General features: G+C 53.2%; 1 protein-coding gene and 1 long non-coding RNA gene across 6 annotated transcripts in view; one reads left to right on the forward strand and one right to left on the reverse strand.

The window, feature by feature from the left end:
• SRGAP2 (SLIT-ROBO Rho GTPase activating protein 2) overlaps nucleotides 1–6,273 on the forward strand; it is a 256,602-nt gene extending 250,329 nt beyond the window's left edge. For 3 of the 5 annotated variants that reach the window (XM_027976227.2, XM_027976228.2, XM_060396290.1), the window contains 3 exons: nucleotides 11–49; nucleotides 258–582; nucleotides 2,890–6,273. In XM_027976227.2, coding sequence (XP_027832028.1) covers nucleotides 11–49; nucleotides 258–582; nucleotides 2,890–3,273 — 748 coding nt within the window. In that variant the 3' untranslated portion in view covers nucleotides 3,274–6,273. The remainder of the gene's footprint in view (nucleotides 1–10; nucleotides 50–257; nucleotides 583–2,889) is intronic. The other 2 variants (XM_027976229.2, XM_027976230.2) reach the window with 1 other exon arrangement.
• A 1,653-nt stretch (nucleotides 6,274–7,926) lies between these two features.
• On the reverse strand, nucleotides 7,927–11,772 carry LOC132657495 (uncharacterized). The gene is made up of 2 exons (XR_009595792.1): nucleotides 10,641–11,772; nucleotides 7,927–8,403 (listed from the first exon to the last, which is right to left on the reverse strand). It is a non-coding gene; the product is annotated as an uncharacterized LOC132657495 (long non-coding RNA).
• Nucleotides 11,773–11,999: the final 227 nt, after the last annotated feature.

An 11,999-nucleotide genomic window follows, 5' to 3' on the forward strand; every position in this document is an offset into this window, starting at 1 on the left:
CTTCTGACAGCACCTTACATCTCAAGAACTCAAAGCCCATGAGCACCAAGTAAGTATCCGTTTCTCCTTTGCCCAGGCCAGGGGTGGCAGGGGGACGGACCCAGAGAAAGCCAGGGAAGGTGAAACGAGAGAGGCGCGCTTTGTGTCCTCTCCTCCCTGGAGTCCCTGGGTCCCACGCCTGCCTCTGTCTCGCTCATCCTGGCTTCCTCGGAGCCAGGGCTCCCTGATGACACTGCCCTCTCTATCTGTCATTGAAGGCAAAGGAAGCGGCCAGAATCTGGGAGCATCCGGAAAACATTTCGGAGCGATGGCCATGGGCTGAGCAGTTCCCTGACTGATTCCGCCTCCCCGGGGGTGGGGGCTAGCTGCCGCCCATCTTCCCAGCCCATCCTGAGCCAGAGCCTCCCCAAGGAAGGGCCGGATAAGTGTTCCATCAGTGGGCATGGAAGCCTCAACTCCATCAGCCGCCACTCGTCGCTAAAGAATCGGCTGGACAGTCCACAGATCCGGAAGACGGTGACAGCAGGAAGGTCAAAAAGCTTCAATAACCACCGGCCCATGGACCCTGAGGTCATTGCACAGGTAACTGGGGGCTCTTGGGCAAATGGGTGTCATGCGTCTACTCTCCCCACTGCTGCTTAGTGTCGTCCACGCTCGTGACGGCGAGGCTTGAGGCAGAAATGTGCCCTGCACATTATACGCTGAGTTCAGGCTCTGTGGGACACCCAGACCTGATAACAGGACTTTCCAAGAAATCCGTCGACCCCTCTCTCCCCAGAAAGAACTCAAAGACGGAATAAAAGAATGCGTGGTTCTTGCTCATACATGGGCTATTTGCAAGCTTGTTGTAATTTTTAAAGCTAGTAGTTACAGATGGAGAATTTCTGATGGAGCCCATTCAGCCCAAGTTTTGAGTCTTGAGACCCTGGTAGATTTTGGTGAAATTGCCCGAGTGGTGAGACTCAGAGGTGGTTCTGGCCACCTTTCCATATTAGTGTGCCATCCTCATCATCCCTGAGGCTAGTCCCTTGTTCCTAGTGATAGACCAATGACCAATCAACAATCTGCTCCTGGTTGTGAAGGACCCAGATTACTCTGCCACCGGGAACTTGGGTACCAGAAAGGTTTCCAGCCCAGGCTTCCAGAGACAGTGGAGATGAGCCCCCTGGTTACAGGGTCTTCCGTCCGTGTATGCATCACACTGACAAATCTCTGTTTTCCATGAAATTATTAGAGATCCAGCCCCACCTCTAAAAATCCGACTCTCGGGGCCACTCCAAGCAGTTCACTCAGACGCCTCTCCCAACTCTATAACTTTCATTAGACCAGGTAGGAACTAAGGGCTCACTGCTGGCCTTTTTTGTCTCAACCGAGTTGAGAGTCCCCTCACCCCAACTTCCAGGGGGCAATAGAGACCGGGCGTGGTCTCTATTGGCTTAATTGTGGTGCTCTGCTTAGGGAGGGTATGCCTAGCAAGCACAGTATTAAGCTACCGGTCTGAGATGTCTTGCTTGGCTAGCCTTGTTTCCGTGTCCCCCCTTAAGCTCTTGGCTGCACTCTGCCTTGCACTCCAGGAATCCTCCCAGCTCCCTCTTTGGCCAGGTGTTAGGAATGTCAGAATAGCTACATATCCGGGATAGCTACCTAGATAACTCTAGCTGCAGAACAGGACCAAGGAGGGAGACAGAGTTCTTTCTGAACAATTTTAAGGTTTGAGAGCATCGGAGGAATGAGTGAAATTGAACCACAGTCAACAGAAAGCATGGATCACCCTATAGGTCTTTGCTTAAAACTTTTGCATGTGACTTTAATCCCAAGGGAGGAGTCGTGTGGTTGTTTGGGGGTGCCAGACAGAGTGTGTGGAGAGGAGCGGAGAGAGCTGAGAGGTCTTCCTGGGAGGCAGCTGGCTGCATACAAAGGGTCTTTGGTTCTGCCTTGAGCCCCTGAGCTAGGGCTGCTGTTTCCTATCTGGAGTAGTGACCTGATGGAGATTGGCCTGTGCGGGCTCTGGCTCCCCCTCCTGGTCACTCCTTGGTCCCATGATGATGGGTGGAAGGAAATGGCTTCATCAAGATGGACACTCTCATGGGGTTGGGTGGGCCAGGGTGGGGGTGGGGGAGTGTCCTGATGAATCCTCGGGGCCAGGGCTCTTGAACCGTCCCTCAGCCCTTGAGGAGGAAGGACTAACCCTCATAACCTTTGGCCTTTAAAGTCCAAGATAACAAAGATCATACTTCATCTCTACCCCCTTTTTTTTTAATCCTTATTATGTACAGTTTCAGGCACGAGTAGAATATGCGCCCCCTGGATAGTGAATCTCATGTACTCAGGACCAAACTCGTGGCCACTCCTAATTCATCCACCTTTCCTCTCCCTGCTGGATTACATGTCATCTCATCCAGGTGGCTCAATAGCACAGAATCTGCCTGCCAAGCAGGAGGCATGGGTTCCATCCTTGGGTCAGGAAGATCCCCTGGAGAAAGAAATGGGAGCCCACTCCGGTATTCTTGCCTGGGAAATTCCAGGGACAGAGGGGCCTGCTGGGCTCTGGTCCGTGGGGTTGCAAAAGTTGCAAAAGAGTCAGATATGACTTAGCGAACAAACAAAAGCCAAAAAACATCCAGAGATACCTCAGTGCATGTGTGTAAAACCTGAGGGCTGTATTTAAAAAGGATCTCAACCACTCTGTCTAGAGGGGAGAAAAAGATGAGAATGAAGGTCCTTCCCTCCCATCTGAACACCCACATGGTCAGGGGTTTGGGCCGGATAAAATCATCCGGACAGCTCCTTGCAGGTGATCTCTCCACGATTCGGCCCCCGTTGTTGGAACAGGACCTTGGCGGGGGGCTTCCCTCCCCCTGAGCCTCACCCGCTCCCTTCCGTCCGCAGGATATTGAGGCGACCATGAACTCTGCGCTGAACGAGCTGCGGGAGCTGGAGCGGCAGAGCAGCGTCAAGCACACCCCCGACGTGGTTCTGGACACCTTGGAGCCCCTCAAGACCTCCCCCGTGGTGGCCCCCACTTCGGAGCCCTCCAGCCCCCTGCACACCCAGCTCCTCAAGGACCCCGAGCCCGCCTTCCAGCGCAGCGCCAGCACGGCGGGGGACATCGCCTGCGCCTTCCGGCCCGTCAAGTCTGTCAAGGTGGCGGCGCCCGTCAAGCCTCCGGCCACGCGGCCCAAGCCCGCCGTCTTCCCCAAAACGAACGCGCCCAGCCCCGGCGTCAACTCCTCCGCCTCCGCACAGTCCACTGACAAGTCTTGTACTGTCTGAGGGGCGTAATTTAATTATCCTAGACAAGGGGACTAGAGGGACTGACTGTTATTAAAAACCTTCCTATTTAACTAGCTTGGGGACTCCAGTTGAAACTTAGGTTCTAAGTTGTTCTTGCCTTCCCGTCGCCCAAAACCTTGAGAATGAAGCCCTCGTTATCGCCCTGCCCCCGGCCCCCTGCTGCCCCCAGTCGTGGTGACCCAGCCAGCTACAGTACTGCAGTCCTTAGGTTAGCCGGAGCTGGACCTGTCCGCCGGCAGTCACTGTGAAGTCCGGCGGGGCGCCGCGCGGGCCCCGGGCTCGCAGCTCAAGCCCCGCGGACGCGCGGGCCGCCTGACCAGACGCTGCCGCCCGCAGCGGCTCTCGGTGGCGTCTTGTATTGGGTACTGGTTATAGAGGGTCATGTACAGTCCATGCTCCGTTTTACACACGCACACACACACACACTATAGAGGGTCATGTACAGTCCATGCTCCGTTTTACACACACACACACAGACAAGCACACACACACACGCACGCACACACACACAAGTAGATTTTTCTAGGCTCTGGCATGTGTAGCCTCCCCTGGTCCTAGATAAACCGCCTCTCTGTAAGTTATTGTGGCAGTTCACACAGGAGCCACCAGGGGTCTCTGTTTCCGTTACAAATCTCATTCTGTTTGGGCCAGAGAACCTAGCCTTTGCAATCTCTCCACCATACGAAATTTAGCAGGATGGGACTCGATCCTGTAAACTGTCTGGGCTTGGCAGTTTCTCTCTGTCTTTTTTCTATTGGTGTGAATTGGTCATTGGTGTTTGCTTTTGCTCTCCTCCATTCTCTGGAACTACAACCCAATCTTATTATGGAACTTCTAAAGTTTTTCTGAATGTATAGACATTTCGTGGGGTCCTATCTTTGTCTCTGATGGACCATTTTCCATTTAAGACATTTTCCTGTATAAGACAGTTTTATAGTTGGTTCCTTTTAGGGTAAAGAGTCTTAAGACAGTTTTATTGTATTTGTGGCAGGTTTGGAAAAGGTAAGAAATGGGTCCTTCCTCCCACTTTTTTGGGTACTTAAGACATAAGATTTATTATCCTATTAAAAATTAAATTCAGCTTTGCTAATCCTAAAATCATTCCCAAATGAAAATTTATGCTAAGTTTACCGCCTAGTTGGGACCAATGGGGCTTAGGGAGCCTTAGTTAGATTAAAGAGACACAGAGCCCCTTAAAACTGATCTCTGTTTATCTGGACGAGGACACTAAGAGAACTCTGGCCCCATGGGCTTTAAAGTCTTTCCAAGGCCTGAATCTAAGAAAATCAAAAATTGGATGCTGACTCTTCTGGACTCCCTTTGGCCTTTATGGTTCTCCTCCAAAAAGCCAAAATCTCGTCTGCTATAATCACTCCCCACATCTGGTGCCCACAGTCCCAGCTCCCCCAGCTCTCCCAGCATCATGCTGTCCCAGGGAGACCAGAGCTAGGGATGGGCACACCCCAGGCTCACGGGTCTCAGACAACTACTTGAGTTAAAGCTGAAACCCATTCCTCTTCTTTGTTTTCTGGTGTTTAAAACTGCGCTTTTTGCCTTGTTTTTCACAGTTTGGGAAAGATAATGGGTTGCCATTCAGATAGGAAAATCTAAATTGTCTTAACTTTGGCCTAAAAGATCCTTTTCAAATTAACATTTGGAAGCTGGTAGTCATCTCTATGGAAAGCAGTAGGGTTTTCCTCCTTCAGCGTGAAGGAAGAGAGGAGCTCTATGGAAAGTTGCCAGATAGAAAAGTAGCCTGCAGCATCAGGAAAATCATCCCACAGGCCAGGATGGAAAGATGGAGCGCTCTTTCAGTGAGTGTGTCGGCCTGTGAGAGGCAACCCACAGTCCTCTGGATCCTCAGCTTCTTTGCTCTGTGTGGTGGCCTGTCCTTGTCTGTCACCAGAACTTACGCAGGCCCTGAGCCAACAGAGGGCTTTCATAGCCAAGGATCTGTCTCCTTGCTGAAAATGAAACCCCGCCCTTCCCTTGACATTCCTTCTGATCCGACTGGCCAAAATTGGTGCCCATACCTGCCCTTTTGCTCTTTTCCTGGCACGTCCTTCTCTTAAGAAAGAAAAGGCAAAACTTCCTTAATGACAACACCTTGGACCTGTTCTGTTGCTCCTGCCTTAGGTCTCTTTCAGCCCTGCACCTGACGTGAGTCCACCATCCCCGCAGTCAGGGTCCATCTGCTGGTCTGCATCACGGACTGGACGGTGTGTGCGTGCTCGTCGGCTACCCCCTCTCTGGGCACTGAGTTGTCTTTCCCCCTCTGGTGCTCCTGACACTGGTGAGATGGTCCTGCCCCGAGGACTAGGAACCCCAGGAGGAGAGTCCTTCTCAGCAGAGCTCATTGCAGTCAACTGGAATCGAGGTTACACACTGTGATTTTTACACCGAAAAGCCAAGCAGAGCTGGCCACCCAGGGTCTCGGGAGACCAGTCTTCCTCAGATTAGCTTCCTAAACCAGCATGATGCTTCAAAGAGCCCCACTCTGCCCCTGGAGGCCTGGATCCTTTTCCTGGTGTGGACTCTGATGGGTCAGTCTTTGGGACACAGAGGTGGGGTGGAGCTACCAGCATCCCAGTTTGGAAAAGAGAGGAGTTTGCAGCCAGCAGCCTGTAAACTGGAAACACTGGTCTCAGCCAACCTCCTCAGGGCGCCCTGGTTTCTCCCCAAAGAGATGAGGAGAGATGACGCCAGCAACAGGATGAACAGACCACTGGAAGGGCTGGTGTATATGTACTTCATGTTCAGAAGAGAAGTTAGATCTTCCAGGGAATTGCAATGTTGTGACGTCTGACTTGTATGTCACGTTTGTGTAAAATGGTATATTCTTTAAAATAGTGTTGATAACTGGAATATTGTATGTATGCTTGGAGATGCTTTGTGTGAACCTAAGACTGTCACTCAACAGATGTTGGATTGGGGAAAATCCAAAGCACAACTTCGAAATAAAATACATTTTTAGGTTTCGATGCTGCAGTTTCTATCCCTTCTCCACTCCTTGACATCTCCAATCCAGGAGTCCCGCTGTCCAGGAGGGATTTTGATTCGTCTGTAGTTAACAGAGCCCTGCCTGGCAACAGGAGAGATGGGCTGACCTCAGGAGCCAACCATCTCCTCCCTTCCCCAGCAAGACACGGCAGAGGTGCATCTGGAGTGTGGATTTTCCCCCCAGCATTTTCATCTAGCCCATGCATGGAAGCTAAGAGACTGTGTAGCAAGTCTTCCAGCCTCTCCATTGGGCAGTCTGTTGCCATGAGAACCATTTCCTTCACAGAATCCACCTCCGCTGTTTTCAGTGAGGACTGTTCTCATTGCTTTCTCTAGTCAGATTTCCCCACTTGCAGGAGTGGAGCCTGCAAAGTTGCTTGGAAGCTTTACCAGCCACAACCGGGGTTGACTGAAGGTTTTACTTCTTCCATAATCAAAGCCCTGGGTCATTCTGCCCTTGGCAGCCCCCTGCCTCTGCAAGAAGGGCTGACGCACGTGTTTGTGCTGCTGGCGGTGGTTGGGAGGCAATGCTTTCTCTCCCTTAGATTTTGACTCTAGCAGATCATAAATCAAGGATGACGTTATTCAAAGGTAGTCATTTGAAATGCATCCTGGAGCCCCTTGGGCCCACACTTAGGTTTAGTAGCTCACTCTCATGCTGGAGGCCTCTGGGGCGGGTCAGATCTCATAGCCAGTGTTGAAGGCTCACACCGGGTGTCCTATCCCGGACACGCTACATCCCCTCTCAGGTTTGCCGTTTCTGGTATATTTTTTGTTCAGCTTTCTCATGCCCTTCTAACAAGTCATCTCTTCTCCCTCGTTTTATTGTAAAGCTCCAGCTTGACCCTCTCTTACTGAGCCCTTGGTCTTGGTTAAGTCAGAGTTGAAGCTGTTCTGCCTCTGTGCTGTGGATGAGTTATCACTCCTGACAGCAGGTTACGAGCTGTGAGATGGAGCTCGCACTTAAGCTGTGAGCAGAGGACCCAAAAGCCTTTTCAGGGAGTCCTGAGGCATAGGCTGGAGAAGGCACTGGCAATCCACTCCAGTGTTCTTGCCTGGAAAATTCCATGGACGGAGGAGCCTGGTGGGCTGCCGTCTGTGGGGTCGCACAAAGTCGGACACGACTGATGCGACTTAGCAGCAGCAGCAGCAAAGCATAGGTGGGTGATCCTTTTGGGGTCCCCTTATCTCCCCATATTCTGAGAGGAGCATGATAGAAACTGGTGACGATGAACACAGTCAAAAAACACTCATTTGCTCTAAATAGAAACCAAAAAAACAAGACCAGGTGGGTCTAAATTGAGGAAATAGTCCTTATGATGATCTAACTTAAATGTGTATACCCACAGGCATATGAAGCTTCCTTTCACTCAGGAGTCAGAACCCCTGCATATGACACGTGCCAAAGACTTCCACTAGCCAGTTAAGCCCCACTGTGCACCAGGCACTGTGATACAGTGTTGAACAACAGAAATAGATAATAGAGCTTTCTGGTTTCAGGGAGGACAGAGAAATAAGCAAAATAAGTGTTACTCTAAAAGTAAGATAGTGAGTGCCAGGGGAAAGAAGTAGAAAATTACTCAAGAATTCTGCTTGGCCTGGTCAAACTGAAATGACTCTTAGGCATCCAGGTGGAAATATCAAATAACTCTTGGATATGGAGATTTAGATACAGATCATCAGTTCAGTTCAGTTCAGTCGCTCAGTCGTGTCCAACTCCTTGTGACCCCATGAATCGCAGCACACCAGGCCTCCCTGCCCATCACCAGCTCCCAGAGTTCACTCAGATTCACGTCCATTGAGTCAGTGATGCCATCCAGCCATCTCATCCTCTGTCGTCCCCTTCTCCTCCTGCCCCCAATCCCTCCCAGCATCAGAGTCTTTTCCAATGAGTCAGCTCTTCGCATGAGGTGGCCAAAGTACTGGAGTTTCAGCTTTAGCATCATTCCTTCCAAAGAAATCCGAGGGCTAATCTTCAGAATGGACTGGTTGGATCTCCTTGCAGTCCAAGGGACTCTCAAGAGTCTTCTCCAACACCACAGTTCAAAAGCATCAATTCTTCGGCGCTCAGCCTTCTTCACAGTCCAATTCCCACATCCATACACATACCTGAACACAAATGTAGAAGCTATTATGTTGTAGACATTCAAACTAGGAGATTCCCAGGAAGAACACACAAATGGAGGGAAAGAGAAGGTCCCAATAATTAGAGATCCAGCAGAGAAGGAGCCAGCAGAGAGGGCGGTGGGAGTGAGCGACAGAGGCAGGTGGCTGGGGAGTCGCAGAAATCCCAGAGGGAAGACGTGCTGCAGCAAGGATCGGCTGTAGATGAGGCCAGTGGAGAAAGGTCACGCTTGTCAACAGCATGCACCTTAGAGGGGAAACGAGCTGACCAGAGTGAGCTGGCAGCACACGAGAAGGGTCGGGAAGTGGGGGGTCAAGGTCCTGGCAGTTCATTCAAGGCTTTGCTTTGAATGCTTATCATGCAGTCATGTCTGCCTCTTTGCGACCCCATGGACAGGGGAGCCTGGCGGGCTACAGTCCCTGATTCTTGCCTGATTCTCCAGGCAAGAATCCAGGAGTGGCTTGCCATTTCCTTCTCTAGGTTGCTTTGAATGGCGGCGCATCAAAAGAGGTCAAAGGCCAGGTTTTTCTTTTTAAAATGGACAGTATGGGGGCAGGTTTGCTCAAGGGCAGGACTCAGTAGAATGAGAGTGAAATTACAGAGCACAGATGGAAGGGCCGCCCGGGGCCAGAGAAGAGGCGCTTCGCCCGTCTCAGGGGAGGGGAGGTGGGGAGCGGAGGTGGGCTGGGAAGAGCAGGGCGTTGCCTGTCCATCACTTCTTTATTTCCAGCAAAGTCAGAGGCAAAGCCTCTAGCTGAGCGCGTGGGAGAGGATGACAAAGAGGAGGTCTGGAGCGTTAGCAGGATGAGTGAAGCGCTCACTGTTCCACACCGAGGATGACCGCGCACGGTGGCCTGGTGAGCCCGCCACCAGCAGCCTGGCCCGGACGGCAAGTCTGTCCCTCCTTCCCCTCCCAGAGACCTGCTCACGCAGCCCTTCAGAAATGTCTGCTGAGGACTCGCTGCTGCCCCTTCCACAAACCCCCGCCCTTGCCAGCCTCTTCTCCGCTCTAAGGCGCGGGGCAGGTGAGGCAGCTGAGAGCTGCAGCCACGTCCGGCCAGAAAAGGCAGCCAGCATCTATTCAGACCCTCCCGGGTAGTGGGCCCTGCACCTCGTTTTGTTTCTGAATGGATGAGAACGATCGGAGGACTTGCTCAAGGCAAGTGAGGTCAGGACTCAAACTTCAGATGGCAAAGCCCTGCCCTTCCTGCGACCCCACGTGGCCTCCCTCTGGAGCAGCAGACCTGCGCTTTCTCCTGGAGAGCTGCCATCAGAGACCCCCAACACCCGACCCCGGGTCCTTTTGCTTCCTCTGAGTTGCCACTTCTACGACTCCTCTGAGCCACTCGGGAGAATGTGATGAGGCCTCTCACAGGCTCCCTCTTCCCCTCAGAAGCTCCCCAGTGTCCTCAGATTCAACAAGGGCCAGGTTGCCCAGCTGGGACCAGCGGCTCCAAACCACAGGCCAGATACTTGCTCATTCTGTCCACGGGGGGGTGTGGCCTCCCAGAGGATGCCGGAGGGGCTCGGAGTCCCTGCGTGGCAGCGCCGCCCACCGCACACGCCTGCGGCTCTGCATGCTTTCCCGAGGCCTGCACCGCCAAACCTCCAACCCCCTCCACTCTGCCCAGCCCTCCTCCCTCCAGAGTCTGGTTGAGTATCTTTTCTTCCCACAAACATATCTCAGTCATCAGCGGTCCCTCCTCCCCGCAGACCCCCTCTGCCAAGTTCACAAAGTCACTCCCTGCTAAAGCCTCTTTCTCACGGCCTTCACCACGCTCCTGGCAGTGGGGTTGGGGTTGCCTAGGTCTCCCCTTCTGTCTTCAGCACACAGCGCCCACAGGGCCGGCTTCCTGGTAGATGCTAGGCACACACTCATTGCGCCCAAGAGCAAGGGTGCTGGTGAGGACCAGACAGCCTCACTGGGGGCAAATGAGTCGAGCTTTAGCCATAAGCTGGCTAAACTGCAAATCTCAGTGACTTAAAACATCCCTTCCTTGTGGGCCAGCGGGGGGTGGGGGTGGGGGTCTCTGCTCCATAGTCACGCAGGGACCCAGACTGATCACCACATCTAACCGAGTCACACTGTCACAGGGGCTGGCAGTGGGGGGGGCGGGGCGGGCACGGGAGTGGGGGTGCTGTTCTACGTCAGCAATTACATGGTTTGGTTAAGAACACACACAGGGGGACTCCCCTGGCAGCGCAGTGTGTAAGAATCCACCTGTCAGTGCAGGAGATACAGGTTTGATCCCTGATCCAGGAAGATTCCGCGTGCTGCAAGAGCAGCTAAGCCTGTGCGCCACGACTGCTGAGCCTGAGCTCTAGAGGCTACGGGCTGCAACTGCTGAGGCCCGCGCACCTGAGCGTCTGTGCTCTGCCACAAGAGAAGCCACCTCACAGCCCCCAGGAGTAGCCTCTGTTTGCTGCAACGAGAGAAAGTCCATGCAAAGCAACAAACACCCAGTGCAGGAAAAAAAAGAAAAAGAAAAAAACGACAGCAAAAGAAGTTTTTAAAAGGAAACAATGAAGTAAATTAAAAAAAATAGAAATCACATGGCCCCGACAAATCAGAGGGTCTCAAGGAAGTACAATTCTACCGTACAGCAGACGGGGAAAGCTGGGACTTCTGAGTGCAGAACACGAGGCCTCAGGGACGTTTCTCCTGGTCCTGCTGCACCAGCGGGCAGGGCAGCCCCTCTGGGTCACGCCAGCATCTCTGCCTGCGGGGGTGGGGGCAGGGCGCACCTCGGAGAGCACGGGCTCCTGTTCTGGTGCCCTGGGCTGGGGGTGGGGCTGCTGGAGGAAACCACCAGGTGTGGCCACGGGAAAGTCCCTCCAGCTTTCTATTGAAACATGGAACTTCCTGGCTTTAACCACTTCTTATCCACTGCCATCTGGGAGCTGACCGGAGCTGGGCAGACCTCTCCAGCCTTCTCGGGAACTTGATCTGGAGTCCTGACTGGGCAATTGGCACCCCTGGGTTCCAGCCTCAGCTGGCCTCTGAAGATCGTGGGCAAATTCCTGAAGGTGTGTGAACCTCACTGACCTCAGTGCCTGTCTGTAAAGTACTGCGCAGTTTCCCAGGCGTTCCCAAGTAGGCTCTGCCATGTTGCCCTCAGCGGGGTAAATGTGACGGTCCTCGGGCCTTGGGTGAGAAGACCGTCTGGCAGGGGTCGTGTGCTGTGCTCGAGGTCGCGCTAGAGGGCATAACCTGGGCTCTGGCGCTTCCTCTAAGACCTCTGCAGGCTCCCTGGAAAGATGAGTCAGACCAAACTCCTAGAAGTGGCTGGCCAGAGGTCCTGGCCCTCCCTGGGGCTTCTAGGTGTGGGAAGTTGGCTTTCCCAGGCAGTTCTTCACTCGGTTAACTGGCCCAACCTGCTCTGTAGACTGTGGGCTGAGTTCCAAACTTCCCTGCTCAGGCAAACCACAGGGAGATACAAAAATAGCACCCCACGGCCCACCGCAGCCGCCCAGCCTCAGTGCCGGGCCTCTTTCGTGGCTCAGACCCGAGTTCTGTCGCCTGCACTTGGGAACTCAGAGCATCCTCTTTCTCCTTCCTGCCAGGCTGGTGGCGGCCTCC

This window comes from Ovis aries, chromosome 12 (genome assembly GCF_016772045.2).
Source record: "Ovis aries strain OAR_USU_Benz2616 breed Rambouillet chromosome 12, ARS-UI_Ramb_v3.0, whole genome shotgun sequence".
Taxonomy (NCBI): Eukaryota; Metazoa; Chordata; class Mammalia; order Artiodactyla; family Bovidae; genus Ovis; species Ovis aries.